This window comes from Neltuma alba, unplaced genomic scaffold, assembly GCF_004799145.2.
Source record: "Neltuma alba isolate B1F8T4 unplaced genomic scaffold, ASM479914v2 tig00010740_pilon, whole genome shotgun sequence".
Lineage (NCBI taxonomy): Eukaryota > Viridiplantae > Streptophyta > Magnoliopsida > Fabales > Fabaceae > Neltuma > Neltuma alba.
Genome location: NW_021635567.1, coordinates 814639 through 837989, shown reverse-complemented (window position 1 = coordinate 837989; position 23351 = coordinate 814639). Strand labels below are relative to the sequence as shown.

The following is a 23351-nucleotide window of genomic DNA, read 5'->3' as shown; positions in this document are numbered from 1 at the left end:
AGGTATATTATTAGATGATGTGGGGATATGGAAAAAGATTCATACTACTTCCATTTTTTAATATAAGAGCCAGATAACTAATTTACGAATATTAAAAAATTAATTAAGTTAGGTATTTGTAATAACTGAGTATTTATTTTTTTTAAAAATATCCTTGTTAATTATATGCATTAAAATGTAAATTCTTTAAAATTTGTGCATTATAGGAATTATTTTGAAAAAATGATTAAATATACAAAAGACAAAAATGAATTGGATTTTATATTTAGGATCAAATTATATAACCAAATTAAATCTTTAATTAGTATAATTTATCTATCCATCTCATCATGTGCCAATGCAAGTAGCTATACATAAATAAATATGTAAATACACATACATACAAACACATATATACTACTTTTCATATTTGATATAAACGCTAGTTAACTAATTTGAATAAATTAAGAAAGTTTGTTAAGTTACTGTGTATTAGCTAGAACTATTATTTGATAAAATTTTTAACATGTGTAATATTATAAGGACTATTTTAAAAAAAATAGATAAATATGATAGACAAAACAGATTCGGATCTTATACTTATGATTAAATTGAAAGTTAAACTAGTATTTATATTAATATATATTTATATACATATATATATATATATATATGTGTGTGTGTGCACATACACACGAGAAGTGATAGTGATTGGTGCATGCTTAATCGTGTTTTCTTGCTTTGTTTTTATCAGCTTAGCTTTTTCCAAAATAAAGCAGCATTTGATTGCCCCTCCAAGCACAAAAGATAGGCCTTGTCTCTCTTTTCTTCTCCTCCATCACTCTCTTGTCTCCCTTTCGTCCTTATCTCTCTCTTCCTTCTCTTTCATCTTTTGATTTATTTATTTCCCCCCCTCATGAACGCGCATGTGCATTATAAAACTGTAATTTTATCAGCTTCACCAGTAATCATTGCTTTTGTATGTTAGGGTCCAATTCAACATGAAATATTAGGGAAGAGATTAGATTCCTAAGTAAAAAATATATGCTCATATAATCCTGAAAATCCTTCTTATATAGAGGGAAGTTCTCAAATTTGATCTTTTGAAGTATGTAAATGGGCATCCAAAACTCTCAAGCGCGCCGATTAGAAACTGATTCATTGGTTTATTGATCTGCCTTTTGGATTGAGTTTTCATACCACATGCTTGCTCTGGATACACGCACGCATATATATTATATTATGTTGAATAATGACTGCTTTCTTTCATCATGTGTAGTTGTGCAAGTGCAGAGAAAACTGCAATTAGTGGCTCAAATTGGACCCTCCACTAACACTGTGAATGTGATTGTTACCTTGTTGGGTGGACCCTCGTGTGGTTTCTGATGCATCATTTCTCTCAAAAAGCCTATAACCCTATGCCCCTCAACTCCATCTTCTTCATCATCCTCTTCGCCTCTTAGCCTTTCGTCTGTTTGCTTTATTGCCAGCGCGCGTGCAGATCCCACACTCGCACAATCCTCCAAGTTTCCCAAGGTACATTTTTTTTTTTTTATCCTTTCCTTTTGACAAATCACAACATAAACAGGAAAAAAATAGATTCGTTGTTTCCTTTCACTAGTTTTTCTTATTAAAATGGTCAAGATTTGTACAGTAAAATGCGTGTGCTGTGTGGCAAATAATTCAGGTGTATTTAACTTTTTAAATAGATAACCTGGAATATGTAAAGCAGAGAGAGAGAGAGAGAGAGAGAGAGAGAAGTGTGTGTATATATATACTTATTTCCTACTCCTGTGATGTGGGTCTCACAAAGACAAGTTTTATCTCTTCATCTCTTTTTCTCTGCTTGCTTTATCTGAATAAAATGATTCCGGGATATTTTTATTTTAAGATTCACAATTTACTATGTAAACTATAAATTAGTACTGAAATCGCGGAATTTTGAGCTAGAGATGAATATAATTGGGGTTTTACCTTTTTCCAGTTATCAAGCATATTTGCTTGCTAATGCAGTAAGGGGAAAATAGAGTCATTTTGGATCTGTTGGTTGTGATTTATAATTACAGGGAAGGTGGACTGATATTGATTAAGACTTTAGGGTCAAGACACATGCAAGAGGTTGATATGCGCCAATATTTATTCTCTGTGTCTACTGTAATCATTCAAGATACGAAATTGAACAAGTATGGTTCTATAAGATTTCTATGTGGCATTTTAGCAAATATCTTGAACTTGTAAGGCTGATTCTCATTCTCATAATTCCATGTTACTTCGTGATGTTTGTCTGCATTTTGTCTCCAACACCACGGAAATATATAGGAACAAGATTTACTTGACTTTACATCATGTTGATCATTTCAGTGGACAGCTGTTTAATTATATGGATTAACCTTCTAATTATTGAGCTAGCCAAGAATGAGACAGTAGCAAACCTTGGATTTTTACTGAAGTTATGAGACATGATGAGATTTTCTCTTTAGTCTTCTCAGTTTATCTACCGTCCCAATCTCATCATAGATAATGTCACGTCAAATTCGTTGCAGAAAAAGAAGAAAAGGGACTCCAATTGCTTTCTGTTCAAGTTCCCGTCTCTAATAAATTGCCACTCTCTATCACCATACCAACTTCACTGTGAAACTAAACTTAAGTGACTTCACCACAGTGAACAAAAATCCTTCAATACATAAAAAAAATTAACCTCTCAGATCCCAAAATGAAAAAGAAAAGTAAGTCCTTTTAATAAGATGAGCTGGATGAGTCATGCATTACTTGAATAATCTGTTATTTGGAAACTTTTATGGATGGGCTTAGTCTATTATGCATATGCCATTTATGGACTTCATTATAAATTAGTAAAATTCAATAATAAAAGGATTCACTTACAAATGAATAACGTGAGCTTGAAGCCTTGTTAGTTCTCCATTAATGGATAGCATTTTTAGTTTTGGCATTTTAAACAAAGTCCTAAAACAAAAGAAAAGTAGATAAGAGATAAGACAAAGCAAACATTCCAAACTGTACATACAGAGAAAAAAGAGAACATGGACAAAAGTTGGAAACAAGATGAGGGATTAAAGAAACAGCAAACTATGGCAGATTTTCCTTTTCAAAGATTGTAACTACCTCAACAAGAACCAATTATATAAGAAGAAATATATATATATATATATATATGTATGTGTGTACAGTATCACAGTGCGCCACTGGAAATTGGTGCTCCTCTCTTGATGTTATCCATGTTGGTAGTTTCATAGACAGGTAGACCACTTGAACAGTAACCCAAGTCATAGTTCTGCAACTCAAACAGATCGGAGCTTGAATCACTCTCTGCACCATCATCATCATCCACCTCGATATTGAACTTTCTGAACTCCTTCTCAGACAACTCATTCCCCCAGTCCCTATGTTTTTCCAAAACCCCATTGCCATATTTGAAATTCTCGTTCTTCTTCTTATGATCATCCCACAACTCATTATGTAAAGTAAATGACTTTAGATGCTCAATATTATCATACTTTGAGAGGGTTCTGAATTCCTTACAACTCTTTGTAGGGGTATGTATATGGGGAGGTGTTCTAAACCCAACCGAACTGAAGGATGAATATAAGGACTTCGAATCTGAAGTAGTAGTAGTGCTGCTTGAGCTTCTGAAATGGCTAATGCTGCTTCTCCTTCTCCTCCTCCCTCCCGGGCTCTGATCGTCCTGATCATCCTTCATAGACTGTGTGCTGGATTTTGATTTCTTCTTCTTAGATGCAGACTGGCTGAAGAGAGAGTTCAAGAAGCTGGCAAGCCTTCCTCCTGGGGAACTAGGTTGCTTGTGTTTCTTCTCTTTCATGATCTGCTTCTCCACTGCCACTCCATGAAACTGCTGGGGAAACAAGTTTCTCATGGGCATGTCTAAGCTGATTCTGCCTTTGTGTCCATTCCTTTGATCTTCTCTCGCGATCTTCAGGCTGGAGTCACTGTTATTATAGCCAACAGCTTCATTGTACCCTGAGAAATACCTTGCCGCCTCAAACACATCAAGCTCACCAGAATCATTTCTGCGGTGGAAGGACTTCACCTTGTGATTCTTTTCTGAGTCCATAAGCCCTGCCATGGACATGGAGATCAAAGTCTCAGAAGCAGTCTTCAGTATGTAGGAGCTTTGAAAGTAAGACTATGGGTGAAAGCAGGAGGGATAGCAATATCTAACCAGAGGGGGCTTTTAAGGATGCAAAGTTATGAAAGGGTATTGAAATGATTGAGAATAGTGGGGAAGATCAGTTAAGGATATATAATTAATAACTTTGGCCATAATTTTATATGATGATGAAGGACTGCTCATTAATGGAGGTTTGTGGATGAGACCCCACATGACGTGAAATTGTGTTTTAGAAATTTAGAGAAGGGAGTGGAGTAAATAAGAAAGAATACCTTTTATATCCTTCTAATGTAGTGAATACCAGACGTTTTTGTTGGGGATTGTGGGGAGCAAACAGCTGTGTTTCCTTGGATTCTATATGCTTCCACCAATTACAAATGGAATTGTGCTTTAAGTGGGTGTTGGCCATGGTCATGTACTACCATCTGACCTTTAGAGAAAAAAATAATTCATGTTTTAAGTTATGAATTAACTATCAAAATTAATACAGAAGAATTGTTTCCTTCTCTAACCATATGAAGAAAAGTTTCTCCAAAACTCCAAAGCTTAAATTAGTAACTGCACGGTACCTAAAGGCCGTTTAGGCCAGTTGAAGGAAGTCTGGGGATCTTCTCTATTTTAAGCGGGAAAACGACAAGTATTTCAAATAAATTTTGATTCTTTAATTTACTTAGACTGTTAAGAGATTACTTTTTTATCTTTAATTTTAAAAAAAATTAAATCATTTGTTTGTCTGAATAATAATGATTTATTTAAAATAAATTATTTTTCTGCTCTGAATGAAATTCCTGTAGACTAAAGGTTTAAAGTTTAGTTGGACTAATTGCAGCACACTTAGCCTCAGAAAGGGCACACATAGCTTTAGAATTCGAATTACCCATCGAATTCTTAAATTCTTTGGAAGACTAAAAAAGAGAATTCTTTGTTTTACTAAAGATGAAAGAGTGAGATCCCACCAAAATTTGTAGGGCTTAGAAGTCACTCTTGAAAAAATTGAAGTATATTGTTTGACAAGTAAGTTCTTTTTGACTAGGATAGATTTACTATGGCCCATTAATATCTCACTGCCTCCTCTTTAGGTAGTTTCTGTAATTAAGACTCTTTCATCATACTAGCCCTCTTAGTGGGTAATATCTCAATTTCCAACCACTTGCAAGTTTAAATAGGGAATCCACAATAAGAACTCAGATATCCACTATTCAGATTATAGCACATAAGAAAAATGTCTTGGTTTGGCTACCTTCAAATTTTTTCTCTAAATAATTTTTCAGAAGTATCATCATATCATACAGAAGTGATGATTCCTATCATGAAGACCCACCAAAGGAGAAAAGGAATTATGGTGGAGTGAGCCCTTTCCTCTGCAAAGAGCTTAAAGAAGAACTACTACACTTGCAAACTTAGTATTCATAACTTTAATTAATTATCTTTTTTAGGTATTGGTGTTAGTCAGATGTATATATCACTTGGCCCCCTTAAACATAATATGACAATACCAGCTCGAAGTGTCGATGCAGTGAACCTTAACATAAGGTGTGCTGGCATGAATACACGTGTCCTGCTTATGAACCAAAAGAGACCCTGCTTATGATGTCCCTTTAGGTCACATATCACCTTCCTAGAAGGATTTTATTCTATTGATAGGGTCAAGTTAATTAGTTCATGTAAAAGATTTTCGACATGCCTAAGAACTAGAGGAACACCCTATTGTAATCATGCACCAGTTGGATGGCTTTCAGGATCAAACTGTAGCAATGGGACTAGTTTTGAACAGGAATTTTGATAGTGATATGTATCTTATTAGTAGGAATTAAAATATCTGCCTTTAGATGTGCAATATGATGTAGTATGACCTTTCATTGAGAATTTCACTCATTTGCTGAGATCTAGTCATCTTATACTAAAGATCTTTGGTTCTACTTGGGCCCTGTTTGGTAGCACCAAGAGAAAAAAGCATGTAGAAACCAGCATATGCAATATCTGTTATAGGATTTATGGCCTTATTATTATTACTCAATAATAACTCTAATTATGATTCTTTATTAATAAACAGCCACCAATTTGTAATCAGCCATGTCCAAGCATTGGAAACCCTAAGTATTTATAGTCTCTTTGATGAAACTAAGATTAAATAAATAAGATTCATTAACTATGAATATAATATTAGATAATATAAGTCTGATATTTTATTATCACGTAATGTCATATGAACCTGTGATCTGCAATCTACTATAGCACCACTAGTACATGAATAAAGTATTGTGTGAGCTTTATTTCTTTATTTAACTCTTTTTTTTTTGTCATTTAATTGAGATATAGGCAACATCATATACTGAACCTTATGTAAAAACTCCTTTTCATGTCACATATCAATCAACTAGCTGACTCAACCTTCAAAAATCCATTTGTCACATACAGTGAGTTTTGAGTGCAAATTTTGATAGTGATCTATTGATAGGTATTCTTCCAGACCAACATATATACCTCTAAATATTCATCAATGTCATATATAACTTTTCCAGTGAAAACTTGACTCAATTAATTTGTTTGTAACTTGAGTTAAAGGTCCTTGTATCAGACTAATGATTTCTTATTAGTAAACTTGGTGGGTCTGTATTACTCAGAATTTTAAAAAGAGAGCTCTATTTATTGATTGCTACAAATTTTATAATTTATAGTGATGCTTTTTAATTACAACTTTGCATGCCTTGGAATTAAAACAGCCTCTTATTAACTAAAATCATGTCGGAAGCTGTCAACTTGTTGCCTCATTTCACAAAATCAAAACTACATTGACAAATCAAGCTTTCAATGTGAATTTAATTTGATGATAATCTCTTATGAGTAGTCATTGATCAGCTACCAACAGTGATGGATCAGCCTTGAAGTTAGCTCTAGGCATTTAGGGAAGATGAACATGACAATTCCATTAAGATCACCTGGTCAGTTTCTTCTCCTTCATCATCATGGGAATCTAATTGCATAGATACCACAACTAGTTTAACTACAAAAAACACTGTTCCTAGTTGACTATATCTGCAGCAAGATTTGGGGAAAATCATGATGTTCTGATAATTTAAAGCCACTACAATTATACATTTGAAAAGAAAGTGATACCAAATCTTATGACTATATATGGGGTTTTCTTCCACTCTAAATACTTCATAACTTTACAATTCGCGTAACTAGACAGAGGTAGACTGGTGGGTGTCATTGAACCAGGGAAATCTTATCTCTTTTTAGCTATAAAGATTGCACATTTGATCTGAATTCTTTCAAGGTCGTCTTCATCTATCTATACTCGTTCTTTTTTCCTTTTTTGTTTTTTGGGGCTTATTACTTTTGTAATGCTCATTTTTGTGAATATAAAAGATCAAGATAAGATCCTATGCTCGGTGTTGGTTACCCACCACTAGTTTTGAAGCAAAGAGAAAACACATTCAAATTTGGTAACCACTAACTATTTTCAGATCTCAGGCTAAGGCCTATCACAGATTAATGGTTCTGATTCTTGAACACACTCATTAGACTAGACCCTGACATATCAGAAGGTGTTCTTATGGGCTCCACTGTTTCAGTCTCTTGCCTTCATTTTGTCACACTAAAAGAACAAAATAGTATTTCATAAATAAAGTCTCTTATCATGATCAGAATCATGTTGGATGCTTGTTGTCGACTTGCCTGCATTGTGAACTATGTGAGGTTATTTTCATTGTTTTTCAAGTCACCATTCATCAGAAATTTTCTGGGTAAAGGTTATTATAGTACCGAGATATGGTTACTCCATTATTGGTAAAGCTTCAAGCTTGGCCACATATTACAGAAATGAAACATCAGTTCAACTAACCTAATTTTATATCTTATTCTTCTTATCTGGTTTTCTGAAGGGGCCTATAAAGAGATTCTTGGTAGATTTTGACGTTCCAATGTATTTAGTTAATACGCAAAACATGAGCCTTATTAAGAGTATACATTATTTACATATATGTTTAATCTGTTTTGGACGTTCTATGTTCAATGGAATGATTATTTATGTATTGCATTTGAAATGATGAAGAAATAAAAGATACATGGGTCTCTACATAAACAACAACAAACAAAAAAGTCTTATCCCACTAAGTAAGGTCGACCATATAGATCTTATGATGTCATTGTAATTTATCAACAACCAAGTTTTTGGATAAATGGTTAATTAAAAAATCCAACTCAGTAACTTTTATTAAATGTTCTCTTTGGCTTTCCTCTCTCTCTCTCTTTTTCTCTCCAAAAAAGTTCATACTGCTCAATCAACCCTCTCACTAGTGCATTTAATGAATTCTCTGAATGTGTCTAAACCACTCTTGAACAGCTTTCTATTTACAATTAGGTGTTTTTTTATGTCATATCATAATAAAATATATGATAGTATGACCATTAAAAATCTAATTAAATTAATGCATTGCCTTTCTAAATCATTACTGGAGAAAGCTCTGGGATTCAAATAAAATTAAGAGATAAATTGATTTTACATGAGAAGTTTGAGGAGCCTACAACTACAAGGAAAGGAATGTGAAACATGAACTCAGTTTGACAATGGCTACAAGTATTTGAAGACAGATGAATCAATCTGTGCCCTACTTGTGGTGCGCCACTTGTCGTGTTTGCATCTAGTCATCTTAACTAATATCTCATATGGTGACTTCGTCCTTTCAATCTTTCCATACATAAAAGTAAATATACAAATAAAAACATAATATTCCTCCGGTCCTTAATGTAAGACCCATTTAACTAATTTGATTAGATTAAGGAAGTTAGGTAAGTTAGTTAATTATAAGAAAATTGACACATTTTTCCTAAAACACCATAATCATCTTTCTTAATGCCCCATCTCCCTCTTTTACTTAATTATGGTTGAGAGAGTATTCATAGGGGTAATTTAGAGAAAATTGATAAATATGAGAAATGGGTCTTATATTTAGGACCAAAATCAACTCAAGAATTGGGTCCTACATTAAGGACTGGAAGAGTATATTCAAAGAAAAATTTTAAAAAATCAACATGAATTTTATTTGGGTTAATATAATCTTTGATCTTTTAAGTTTTCTCTCATTTTGGTTTTAGTTCTTCAAATTTTAAACACAAGTTTTAAATCATATCTTTTAGTCAAATACACATATGGATAGACAAATGTATATCTATCTAGAAGTCTCATATATTTATGTAGATAATTTATAGATAAATGATATTTTTATCCTGAAAGTATTCACAAAGGAGTTATGAGTATTTGAAAGTTTTTTGAGCTCAATGTCTTCTTGAAAATGTTAAAAGATGAATAATATTAGTTGTTTTTTGTGTTACAAAACTAATGTTAACAGTTAAAAAATTAATATTAATCATTAATATTTCTAACAAAAACGACAACATTGTTTCACCTTTAATACTATTGGGATAGTAATAAGTTAAAATAAGTTTTTGGATGCCCATGATTTCTTCCTAGGACAAAATTGACTCTTAACCCTAATTTTAAATAATACAATATGCATTAGATTTAACAAAAGAAAAAATGATAAAAAAATACTTAATGAATTTCAAAATGATAAATGGGTGATTTTAGCACATCAAAATCTTTATAAAAATAATCAAATATCTTTATAAGAATAGTCAGCATTACTTATTTATCATTTTGAAACTCAAGAGGTTTTTTTTTTTTTGTCATTAGTTTAACTTTCGTTTATTAACCAATATAAGTGTGCAGTCTAACCTGAATTGATTCAAATTAATTGCCCGTATGACCTATAATATATATATATATATATATATATATATATATATTCATGTTGATGTTTATCATGAACAGAGAAATGACTTGATAATTTTGGCAGATTGATGCATGTTTTCGAGTTGGTTTGTTGCTTTCTTTTAATAAGCACCGTGCGTTGTTAAAGTGATGATTCATGGTCATGGTTGCTCCAAGAGTCGCATCTTATTGTTCGTGTTGAAACTTTTCCCCCAAAACGACATGAAGTCATCATTGAGAGGATGCGTTTGATGAGGTGTGGGGCTTTTGATGCCTTGGTGGATTTTATGTGTAGGCCTTAGGAGTTATCAAGGCTATGTTTGAACCAACAGCCTCATTAATGCATACAGCTTTCCTAGGCCCATCAAGGGCTATAACTTTCGTTTCCACGGGATGAAAATCCATTCCAATCCTGTACTGAGAGTTGTCCATATTTAGTATCTAAATATATTTTTTAAAAATAATTATCCATTTTTTAAAAATATTTTTTAAAAATTTTCCAAAAAAAAAAGGATACATTATTTTAAAAAGAGGGGGAAAATAATTGAAATAATATAAGGGACATATTTATCCATCTTTAAGCTCTCTTCTGTTCTGCTGAACCAAACAGGAATCCTTACCAACGGAGAACATTGACTCAATGAACTTAAGCAGTGATTCTGTCAAAAGACCTATACATGTGAAAAAAAAATTAATTCTTTTGATTTTGGAGAAAAATCCTTGTTAAATTTAGTTTTACTTTTTTTTTAATAAAAGACAGTTTCATTAAAAATAAAAGGTTATACCAAAGAGGCCGGCCCATTACAAATCCACTTGAGCAAAGTCCAAATAGATGTAGACCAGAGGCCGGCCCCACAGAAAGAGAAAGATGGCAATTGAAAACAAAAAAGGAACTTGAGATCTAGTTAATAAAGAGTCAGCTCATATCTATAAGGTCGTGAGTTCGAATCCGACTATCGATGTGAGGAACTTGTTGGTGGGCGATTTGTAAGTACCTCTGTAAGTACTGTCTGAGCTTGGAGACATGCCTTGGCCCTATGAGCTCCTGGAACCTAACTCACATAAGCTTTTTGTAACCAAAAAAAAAAAAAAGCAAACACCAACCAACAGGGTTTAGGTTTAGTGGAAGGGGCTAGTCTCTCACAACGTGGTGAATTAAGGTTTGAATCCCTGCTGGGAGAAGCACTCACATTTTATGCCTAACAATACCTTAAATAGGATTATTTCTAATAGGAAGATACCTAAATTTTTTTTTTTAGAGAAAAAAACGAACACCAACAAGCCCGACTTCAACAACCTTGCTCTTGACGAATGAAACGGAAGCACCTTCCCATGCAAGGGCTTCCATGGGAGTAACGAAGGCGAAGGAAGTCCTTGCCAAAGGAAAGTCTTTCTCATCGATGATGGAGGACTCTCCTCCTCTGCAATTGTGCTCCCTCTCTCCCTCCCTTTCTTCCCCCCGGGTTATCATCACCGTTGGAATATCCATCGCCGTCAAAACCGAGAAGTTGAGGGAAGCCAACTCAAGCCTCTTGGTGCTGACTTGGACAATTATATTAATTCTTCTTGACACATAGGATGGGTTAGAAGATGACAAGAATAATAATATAAAGTAATGAAAAGATGAGCAGGTCAAGGTGAAGCAGTAAGTCGTGCTAAGTCATAATTGAAAAATTGAGTTAAAAATTGAAAGATAAAAAAAGTAATTTTCTCTTTTTAACTTATAAATAGGACATTATTTTTTTATGTGTCTATTTATAAGTTACTTTCAATATATTTTATAAAATTAAGAAAAACTTTGTTTTATCTTCTTGTAAATGGAGTTAAAACTATAGCAATCAGCGGATTCACTGGACAAGAGTATTGGATACCCTCCATGATCAATTTTGAAGGCGAAATATTATAAAAAAGTCGAAAATTATGATTTTCTAAAAAAGTATCAAAATATCCATATGCGTACTGAATTAGCAGTGAACTCAAAATCAAAATAGCTTTTTGACCCAAATGTTATAAACAATAAAGAATTACTACCTCCGGTTCTAATTGTAAAATTTAGTTTAGAGTACAAATTGTACTATAAACTAGATTTTATAATTAAGAAGGGAGGTGGTATTAAAATATTTCAGCCTGAGAATTATTGACCAAAATGTTATAGGTAAAACAGGTTTAAGCTTAACACAAAACTCATTCTTTATCATTTCTGCATCATACTTTATTTATTATTATTATTTTTTTATAAAGTAGATAACAGGGTAGTCCTGCTACCTGGTTCATAGTTCCTTCTCACAAACACCCCCAGCAGGCCCAATGCTCTCTCCCCTCTTCCCTTCTGTCATAATATTGGTGGATATAAAAACACACACACACACACAAATTCACAAAATATTACAATTAAATATTTTAAATATTTTATAAATTTATAATATATTAATTTATTTAGTATATTAATTGTATGGGCTAGCAATGACATTATCTGCACATGAATGCAACGTAAAAATTCAAAAAATTGACAATGCCATGTACCTCATTAGAATTATAATTATATATTGCACATACCACATTGTTCATCCACATTCCATGACCAAGCCCCTGGAGTTCTGCCTATGTTGTATGATGATTAAAAATGTCCAATAATACCCCTGCGTCAAACATGATGGAAAATAATTGGTCAATATTAAGGGCTACTATTTTTTTTTTTTTGGCATTTCATGATCTTAACCCTCTTTCTACTTACTCTTCCCTCTCCTCTACTGGACACCTTAGAGCATAAGGTATGCAATATATCCTTACCAGCAAGCCTTTTCTTTCGATTATAGGTAGTCGTCCATGGAGATCTTATCACTGGCTTTATCACCCCCTTTGACTTCCCTTTTGGTAGGTGCATTTAGCGTTTTGTCCTTTTTCCTCTTCTCTTTTCTTCTTCACTGTTTTTTTTTTTCCTATTTCTGATCCTTCTTCCTTTGTCTCTTCTTTTGATCTTTCTTCATTTTTATCCTTTTCTTCCTATTCTTCTTCTTTGTTCTTTTCTTCTTGATCAGATTTTTCTACTTTCTCACCTTCATCTTTGTCTGGTCTTGGTTCAATTCTTCTTCCATATCTATTCCATATTTCTCCATGACTACCCCATCTTCCTCCTCCTCTTCAGTTGATTCTTCTTCATTTTCTTCCTTGTATATGAAATCTTCGTCACCCATGTTCAACGTATCTTTTTTAGTGTTTACCCTATCTTCCTCCACTTGTTCTCCCTTGGCAACTCTTCTTCTCTAGCTTCATCCTTTCCATCACGGTGTCCTTGTTCCAATGCTCAAGAGCATTTGTTATTGATGGCACAACTTCTTCCAATGGAAAATCTTGCAAGAAGTAAAGCTGCAAAAACAATTTACAGGTTATACCATTCAAGATCAACAACTGTTATAATAAAAATGACACAATAAATTATAATAAAGAAAACAAACACTTCTTAATACCAATAACAAATAGATGCAGCCTCCAACATTTTCCCCCTCCCATATATTTCATTTCTTCATGTCATCCTTATACTTTTATGCTTTCGCAGCAAACTCGTCTAGAACAAATGTTGCCTAATCAAAATTTTTTCACATATTTTTAGCGCAAGCCATTACCTTTAACAATCTCTCATTTACATTCGAACTTGCACTGGGACAAAGCAAAATTCCTAATGTGTACAATACAAAATAGAACTTAAGCCTATCATCTTCTTCTTTAGATTTGAAACAAGATTTAAACACGTTTTTCAAAATGATAGAGGATGGCAGTCTTACTGTAAGAGCTTCCAAATGCTTGGCAATTGTTCTTACCTTATTCCAGGTAACAACTAACAACACGTATATTTACTTGCGGTTCCAAAACTTTGAAAATCACAAAATGACAAACAAAGAGGTTTAAATCAGAACCTGAATGAGAAGACGAAACTCTAATCGTCGAAAACAAGAGAACACCAATCAATAATGCCCAGAGTCAAAGGATACGGACAAGAATTGAGAACTTGATAATGGCAATAGAATAGAACGGTGCCGACAAAACTGAGAATGAAGCATGCCGATTGATAACGCCGAGAGAACTTCCGATTTCATGTTTCTTCCCCATATAAAAGGTGTTGAGACTAATGTGCCTGGTATATATGAGCAGGCAAAAACCAAAACTGATAAAGACGCTGATAACAAGAAATCTCTGAAACTTCCAGGGCCTGTTAGGCAATGTAAGAAAAATTTCAGAATGGATCGAAAACATACCGGGTCGGATCTCGGGTCGGTCGGTCGGATCTTCTTAGCTCACGCTTAAGCTAGACTATAAAAGTCTGAGCTTTTAAGTGCACAGCAGAGCACCTCTTTTGCAAGAAAGAAAATAAGAGAGAGAGAGAGAGATAGTAGGAAAGCTCTACTACTGGAGTGATTTGAACTGATGGGGGGAAGCCTCTGTTTATAGCTTTTGCCAGGGATATTTTGGGTAGCATAAAAAATCCACTGAGCCCATCAGATAAAATCTGAGATAAGATATAATATATTCTTATCTCATAATATCATGATATTTGAATTTAAATCCAGAATCAATCACAATTAATTCTAAATATATATACTTAATATATATTTAATCTACACAATATAAATTAATTAATTTAATATAAATTAATTAGATTTATATCGTAACCGATTGGATATGATTCAGGGTGTTTGACCAAGTCAAACATATCACAATATCGCTTGGATATTTGACTGATATATTCTCTCTATACCCGGTCAAATAATCCGGCCCATCAAGGGCGGATCCAAGCCCAAAAATCTAACATCTCCCACTCGCACTTGATGGGCTGCCCATCGTGCGATAGCTAAATCTTTCATTGCTTCATACTAGGTGTCTGCCGTGACCGCGTGGGCATGACGTCATCGATTCGGGCGCCTGTGCACTAGGAATCCTTTATTCAGGACCAGCACACAAGAACACCCTTGGTGTACCTGCAAATTATATGCTTGTTGCCTCGAATGCCCTAGTTTTATCCATACACTTTACTTGTGGCATATCTAATCCCTCTCGAGTTATTTTGTTTACTCAGATTGCCTTCTCATACGTATGGTATCCACACTTGCTTAGTTGTTCTGTTCAACCTGCAAGGGACATGTCACAGACACCAACGTAGATGTGTATTTCAGGATAAATCTTCCTTCTGACTATTCATCATTTAGATTTGGCATAGTCGCTTTCTCAGTCTTGACCCGTTAGATCGCATCATTCTTGACCATGGGGTTTAGGCTAGAGTAGCTGCCACTAAACCAAAACCTTGTGATGTTGTCTAAGTCTTAAGGGCATTATGAAAGGTTTATTTCCTTTCTGGGACTCACACCGTAATGGATCAGGGATCTTCCATCACGTCCCTTGTTGCGGATTTGAGTGAGCTCATGCAGTATGAATTGCATGTTACGGTGCTCAATCCACCAAGTGGAGTATGTCGCTTTTGGTTTTAATAGCACCATACAGACTTAAGTTCCAAATGCACTCCAACATTTGAACCAGGAGCTCTTTCATCACAACTATATATGACGTCTCACTTGTAAAGAATTCCTTGTCTGGCTACAGGTCTCATGGATGACACATTATCCATGATTCGGCCCAAACTTTTATGGGTCTCATCTCAGTTTAGCTGAGGTGACATTTGTGCAGTGATTCTTCTCTACCATCTCATGGTGATCATCTGCTGTCAAACCTTCTATATCCCATGAGAACATAGCAAGGCGGTTGCTCGTGTGAGTGAGCCAACCTTGTGACCTGTACGACATAATTGTATTGCATACCTTGTGCCTATGCATGTATAAATACACAAATATACAAGAAAAATTTCTTTGAACTGGATAAAATGCATTGAATTACTAAGTAAGAGGAAAAGGTTCAGTACAACATGCCTTGTGCCTGCATATTTGAACAAAAAGGATCAAAAAAAAAAAAGGAGTTCAATACATCATGCTCTACGCATGCCCAAGGCCTTTACATGCTTAACGAAAGGATCTCTAGCTATAGGCTTGGTTAGGGGATCTGCCAACATCTTATGAGTGGACAAGTATTGAACTGTCACTTGTTTCTTAGCGATCATATCCCTTACAAAGTGATACTTTATGTCTATATGCTTAGTACGATTGTGGTACTTAGGGTCCTTTGCATAGGCTTTGCTGCTTGACTATCGCAGTGAATCAGAGTTGGTCCCTCACTCCCACCATGGATTCCCAATCGTACTAAGAATCTTTTGAGCCACACAGCTTCTTGGACAGCTGCAGAACAAGCTACATATTCTGCTTCCATGGATGAAAGAGACACACACGTTTGTTTCTTGCTGCTCCAGGATATTGCTCCGTTATTCAGTAGGAAAGCATAGCCTGACGTCGAGTGTCGCTCGTCCAGGTCTCCTGCCCAATCAGCATCGGAATAACCCTTCGCACGAAGGCCATTTCCTTGATAGCATAGCTCATAGTCCATGGTTCCTTTTAGATATCTCATAATCCTCTTTACAGCTTCCCAGTGTTTGACTCCTGGATTGGATTGGAATCGACTCACAAGTCCAATTGCGAAGCATATGTCTAGCCTGGTACACAACATGGCGTACATTAGGCTGTCAACGGCACTTGAGTATGGGACTCTCTTCATGCGTTCTATATCGCATTGTTTTGTAGGGTGCATTTCCTCACTTAGGTTATGTCCCTTAACCACAGGGGTATACATAGGCTTGCAGTCTCTCATATTGAAACGCTCAAGAATCTTTGCTATGTATGCCTTTTGTGACAATGATAGCAATTTTCTAGAACGATCTCTTCTTATCTTAACACCTAAGATATATTCTGCTTCGCCCATGTCTTTCATCTCGAAGTTCAAGGATAACCACTCTTTGATCATCTTTATTAGTTTCAGATTGGTACCAGCCAGTAGTATGTCATCGACATAGAGGGATAGAATGACAAAGTTGTCTCCAAACCGCTTGATATAAACACAGTGATCTTCCTCGATCATTTCAAAGTCATAGGAGCTTATGGCTTTGTGAACCTTAAGTACCACTGTCTAGATGATTGCTTGAGTCCATAAATGGATCTCAAGAGTTTACAAACCTTTTGTTCGTTCCCTTTCTGTATGAAGCCCTCAGGCTGTTCCATATAGATTTCCTCATCTAGTTCTCCATTCAAGAAAGCGGTTTTTACATCCATCTGATGTAACTCTAAGTCTAAACTTGCTACTAAAGCCAGTATCAGTCGTATCGAGTTGAAACGTACAACGGGTGAGAAGGTGTCTGCGTAATCCACTCCTTCCCGTTGTGTATACCCTTTGGCAACTAACCTTGCTTTGGGTTTATCAATTGATCCATCAGCCTTACGTTTGTACTTGAGAACCCACTTGCTCCCAATTGCCTTTCGGCCAGGTGGTAGATCAACTAATTCCCATACTTGGTTGGATTCCATGGAATCCATTTCCTCTTGTAAGGCCTTCTGCCATTTTTCCTTAGCAGGTCCTGTTAGTGCTTCTTTAACACTTACAGGGTCTTCTTCATCGTGTTCTGCACTAACGATGAAGGTTGCTCCTTCAATTGAGAAGCGTCTCTTAGGAGTTTTATCTCTATTACTTCTCCTAAGTGGGGTTGTTGTAGGACTTACTTCCTGTGACTGGGTTAAACCTTGTTGTGAAAATGGCTCAACCCTCCCACTCGGATCAGTAGACTGAGGAACACTTTGTTGTACCTCATTGCCATCATCCTCATAAAGACGACTTGTTCGATCAATACTCCCTTTGCTAGGATATTCGGTTTTTATGAATGTTGCGTCCCTTGACTCTATCTCAGTCACTGAGCCGTCATCATTTTCACCAATGAAGACATAGCCCTTAGAGTTCTCAGAGTATCTTATGAAGATACACTTTTTGCCCCTTGGTTCTAGCTTGTCATATTTATGGGAAGAATCACGAATATAGGCCGCTGACCCCCATGGTCTTAGGATGCTTAGATCCGGTTTGCGGTTTGTCCATGATTCATAAGGGGTTGTAGTGACTGATTTAGAAGGCACTCGGTTAAGTATGAATGTGGCAGTTAAAAGAGCATCTCCCCAATATGAGGTTGGAAGCTCAGCTTGTGCCATCATTGATCTAACCATATCGAGGAGAGTTCTATTTCTCCTTTCAGCAACTCCGTTCTGTTGAGGAGTGCCAGGGATTGTTAGTTGCCTAACAATGCCCCTTTCTTCACAGAGCTCCTTGAACTGATCAGAGAGGTATTCTCGGCCTCGGTCAGTTCTTAAGGCTTTGATTCTTGAACCTAGCTGATTTTCCACTAGATTGAGATATTTTCTAAAGCACTCTAATGCCTCAGATTTGTGGGAAATCAGGTAAGTATAGCCATATCGAGAAGAATCATCGATGAAGGTAATAAAATACCATGCTCCATGACGTGCCCTAACACTCATTGGTCCGCAAATATCAGAGTGTACCAACTCAAGAGGATAGTTAGCCCTGGTTGCCTTTCCGAAAGGCTTCCTTGTGCTCTTGCCAGCAAGGCAATGTTCACACAGAGACATTTCCTTTTTGGACACGTTTCCTAGCAAACCCTCTTTTGCCAGTTTGGTCATGCGTTCTTGACCAATATGTCCTAATCTAGCGTGCCATATATCGTAATTGACATCGGAAGAAAGCGCATAGCAAGAACTAGAAAAATTATATTGAAATTTTCTAAAACAAAGAAACCATCCGAAACATAACCAGAAACTGAAAAATTGGTCCCATACGAAATGTCTACTGTGAAATCATGAAAAAAGACATTGAAATGAAATCTAACTAAGGAAATAATAGACACAAGATTTCGTCGGATTTCCGGAGCGTAGAGGACATTTTGCAGGACTAGGGTCTTTCCTCCATGCAGGGTCAGCTCACAAGTATCGATCCCTTTGACTTCTACTCTCGCGTTGTTCCCAACATAAAGCCATCTGCTTCTTGCTGGTAAACGACGAAATTCTGTGAAGTTCCCACGATCCTTGCTCACGTGGTCTGTGGCCCCTGAGTCTATAACCCAAACAGGATTAGTTTCAGCAATAAACGCAGTGCTAGAAACATAAGAGAAATGTATTGAATCTGAATCCAATACCTTTTTCTGCTAGGGCAGTCCTTGGCATAATGCCCCTTTTGTTGGCAAGCATAGCATTTGATGGTTGCTATGTTCCGCTTCTTTGCAGGTTTCTTGCCTTTCTTGAAGGAACTCTTTCCTTTCTTCACTTTAGGGCCGCCTTTCTTATTTTGAGAGCCTTTGCTTCTCTTGGACTGGTTTTGGGAGGTTGCCCCTCCCTTTCCTTCAGTTAAATATGCCTTACTGACAGGCTTCACAGTTTCCATCCGATCATCCTCCAGTTGGAGGTGGCGAGCTACATCAGCAAAGGTTTTTATACTCTCATTATGAGTAATGGTGTGCTTCATGGTATCCCAACTTGCTGGGAGAGATCTCATGACAGCTTGAATCTGTTGCTCATCAGATAAAGCGCCTCCGGCTTCCTTAAGCTCCCTTATTAAGTTCTGCATTGCCCTTAGGTGATGCCTTATGGGAGTGTTAGGACCCAACTTGAAATTATCAAGTTTGACGGTGAGTCTCCTAAGCCTCGCAGCAGAGGTACCGTTAAATTCGGATTTCAGTGCTGCCCACATGGCAGAGGCTGAAGGGTGTGTTTCGAATTGCACCAACACATCGTCAGTCATGGCACTTAGCATGGTTATTCTGGCGATAGTGTCCCTTCTTTTCCAGGCCGCGTAGCCGTCCTGGTCCCTTCGCGATGCATTTGCCTCAGGCTCTGGAAGAAAAGTAGTCAACACATCAGTGACTTCTTGTTCTTCGAGGACATACGATATCTTACGACGCCACATGCTGTAATTGTCTCCGTTCAGCTTGTCACCTCCTACGAGGTCAGCTATGATGGACTTGATTCCTCTTTGAGACATCGTGCTATCACATAGACAACAATGCATTTTAGTACGGTATGCAGTATACACACTTTATTCAAGTGGGTCATAGGTCGTCTGGGTAAGAGTCTCACCATTTTCATGATCAGGAGACAACTAGGTTGGCTCCCATCCCATTACTCCTGATTAGTCTCTTACCTTTCTTACCTTTGACTTTCCTTGAACATATCCCCAATTTGGAGTTTTCCTCATGAAACTCCCACTCAAATAAAGCATTTGAAAATAAAAAAACTTTATTTATTGAAGCATGAATGTTTACAAAAAAATGGATAATTCCAAAAATGAAGTCTCAAGAGTAAACATTAAAAGAAATATAAATGTGAACAAAAACTCATTCGTTCATGATATATTTTATCATTGGTTCTCTCAAACTCTCTTTAACACCTTTCCAGCATCTACAGAGACATTGTTTAAAAAATGCTTCACTAAATATGTGTCCCCTCCTCGCCAGTTCCTCTCTGTATTGGATTGCAATATTTGAGAAAAAAAGTGCGTCTTGCTCATTGACAATTTATTTAGCATAATAAGTCAATTTTGAAAAGAGGCACTTTTGATGCTTGTATTCATCAGCATGCTTTTCTGCTATCTGTTCTATTAAATTTATGTCCTTGGGTCTGCAGACTTCTTCCTCTTGTTGGTCAGGAACACATTTCCTTTTACCACTGCTCCCCTCAGGTACATTAGAGTTTACTTGTGATTGAGGCGCTTTTCTTTTATTTGTACTTTCGGCAGCATAATAATTTGAAGATTTCGAATCATCAGAAAGAGGAGAATAAGTTGGATATTTTCCAAAAGAGGAGTTAGAATTTGAGTTTGAGTTGGCCATTTCCTAAACCCAAAAAGAACAAGTTAAGAAAAATAAAAATAAATATTCAAAAACATTTATTTGTTATTTTTCGTACCCAAAAAGTCATAAAAAATCAGCACATAATATATTAATTCATAGCTCATGATTTTAGAAATATTTCAGGTCAAACAGGGCTCAAAAATAGCCCCTCACGCGCCCTCACGTGCCCCAATAAGCAAAAAAAATTTTTTTTTTTTTTAGGGCTAGGTTCGCCCACTCTCGGGACCGGCGCGTGTACGGCCTCTCGCCGTCACCTGACCTATTCCAACTGATTCCTCACGTCTCAAGGAGTCTATATATGTGCTTTTTATGACCAAAGGGTCCCTAGGTGGACCCCACACGCCCACATGGCGCGTCCAAAAAATTTTCAAAAAAACTTTTTTTTTTATTTCAAAAAATTTTTTTAAATAATTTTTTTTTTAAAATTTCGGTCGGGTCGGTCTACCGACCCGACTTCCAGGGGGATCCGGGTCCACGGACCCTAAACGCAGCGTTTCACTTAAAGTGAAACGCTGCGTCCTGGCCAGCCCAAAACGACGCGTTTTGGGCTGGTCAGGTCGTCCCTGACCTCCAGCCGGGTCGCCCCAGATCCGGCTGGAGCTCCGGCGGGTCCGTCGCGACCCTCCATTTTCGAACCGCCGTATCTTCCTCCTCCGAGCTCCGTTTTATGCATTTTAGGTGTCTATGGACTCGTATTTTCGTGCTCTACAACTCTATAGGTTTATTTTCTTTAAAAAACATCAATTTTAAAGACCCAAAAAATGGTTCGAACGGCCGACGTTGGAAGCTTCAGAAAGTAGACTTCGATCACGTTTTTAAGCCTTACGGAATAACAGGTAATGTTTTCGAACTTCACTTATATAAATGGAGTGTTTATGTGAATTTAAAACACAAGCATATAGAGTTCGAATTGCATACGGCATATTCACGATGCAGCGGAAAAAAAATGAGCGTGTAATATATATATGCACACATATATTGAGAGCCTCAAGAACATCTCGGCTCTGATGCCAATGTAAGAAAAATTTCAGAATGGATCGAAAACATACCGGGTCGGATCTCGAGTCGGGTCGGTCGGATCTTCTTAGCTCACGTTTAAGCTAGACTATAAAAGTCTGAGCTTTTAAGTGCACAGCAGAGCACCTCTTTTGCAAGAAAGAAAATAAGAGAGAGAGAGAGAGATAGTAGGAAAGCTCTACTACTGGAGTGATTTGAACTGATGGGGGGAAGCCTCTGTTTATAGCTTTTGTCAGGGATATTTTGGGTAGCATAAAAATATCCGCTGAGCCCATCAGATAAAATCTGAGATAAGATATAATATATTCTTATCTCATAATATCATGATATTTGAATTTAAATCCAGAATCAATCACAATTAATTCTAAATATATATACTTAATATATATTTAATCTACACAATATAAATTAATTAATTTAATATAAATTTATTAGATTTATATCGTAACCGATTGGATATGATTCAGGGTGTTTGACCAAGTCAAACATATCACAATATCGCTTGGATATTTGACTGATATATTTTCTCTATACCCGGTCAAATAATCCGGCCCATCAAGGGCGGATCCAAGCCCAAAAATCTAACAGGCAAGAATTAGAAGTATGTCCTCTTTTCATTAGTTAAAACCAACCAATGTATTATTGGTTCAGTGCCTTATTCTGTTTTGTAAATGGCTTAGGATACTGTAAAGGAATTTGAAGAGGTTAGTGATACAGATAGTGAAGGACATATGGTGGGTTTGTCTTCTAAATCGAAAATTCAACGCAAACTTCCTTCTCAAGAGGAGTTCACTCGGCAAGCTTTTGCATGTGATAATGTGGAGGAGGATTTTGAAAAGGAGAAACAATATATTCTCAATGAAGAGAATCCTGAAGCAGAAAAGCCTCTACTCGTCCGTGGCTGGGGGCAATGGACAGATATACAGCAAAAGAAAGGTTTGCCATCTTGGATGCTGAAAGACCATGATATTGCCAAGAAAAAGCGGGAAGAAGCTCTGAAGAAGAGAAAAGATGCTCATCTAGAACACCTGATTATCTCTGAGAAAGTTGATAAAAAGGTTAGTAGACTTCATTTTAAGCGTCTAGGGGCCTTTATTCGTGTCTAGATGATTTTATTCAGCTTGGTCGTTTACATATGTTCAATATCTTTCTCCAACAAGTTTGAAGAGTTATCTTTTGATGGGCCTATTGTCACATACTGGTGGTTCACTTAAGACAATTGACCTAGCACCAACGATACACATTGATGCATCTAGAGGGGGCGTATGTAGCGAGAGCATCTTTTCATTGTGTGAGATAGGAACAATGCCTGACCATTGCGTTTTGAATGAGTGTTTGGAATAGGGGGAAATTAAGAATCTAAAAACTGTTTTAAAAGCTCAAAAGATTTTTTGTTTTGGTCTTGATCATTATTGCAGGATTTCATGGTTGGATTATGTTTTCTTCACTTTTACCGTATGGCAAAGTGTTATGAAATTGGATCTTTTACTGTTTTATAGTCGTATTTGGGGAGAGTGACACAAATGATGAAAATATGTATAGGATTTAGTCCTTTTTACACTCATTCCCCCCTTTTTGCGTGTTCTTGATTGCACTATATG

At 36.3% G+C, this 23351-nt stretch overlaps 1 protein-coding gene and 1 long non-coding RNA gene across 3 annotated transcripts; both read right to left on the bottom strand.

The window, feature by feature from the left end:
• Positions 1–2570: 2570 nt before the first annotated feature.
• Positions 2571–4411, bottom strand: LOC114758655 (protein BIG GRAIN 1-like E). Of its 2 annotated transcripts, XR_003741832.1 has the most exons (3): positions 3103–4411; positions 2863–2943; positions 2571–2653 (listed from the first exon to the last, which is right to left on the bottom strand). XR_003741832.1 is itself a non-coding variant. In XM_028947722.1 (1 exon), exon 1 carries the CDS (start codon positions 4085–4087, stop codon positions 3170–3172), a length of 918 nt encoding a protein of 305 aa, XP_028803555.1. In that variant the 5' UTR covers positions 4088–4411; the 3' UTR covers positions 2972–3169. The 2 variants fall into 2 exon arrangements, 1 of the variants encoding a protein (XP_028803555.1); XM_028947722.1 differs by lacking the exons at positions 2571–2653; positions 2863–2943 and having other exon boundaries at positions 2972–4411.
• Positions 4412–8395: 3984 nt separating this feature from the next.
• Positions 8396–22803, bottom strand: LOC114758602 (uncharacterized). The gene is made up of 3 exons (XR_003741827.1): positions 22522–22803; positions 16190–16192; positions 8396–8407 (listed from the first exon to the last, which is right to left on the bottom strand). It is a non-coding gene; the product is annotated as an uncharacterized LOC114758602 (long non-coding RNA).
• Between the last annotated feature and the right edge of the window lie 548 nt (positions 22804–23351).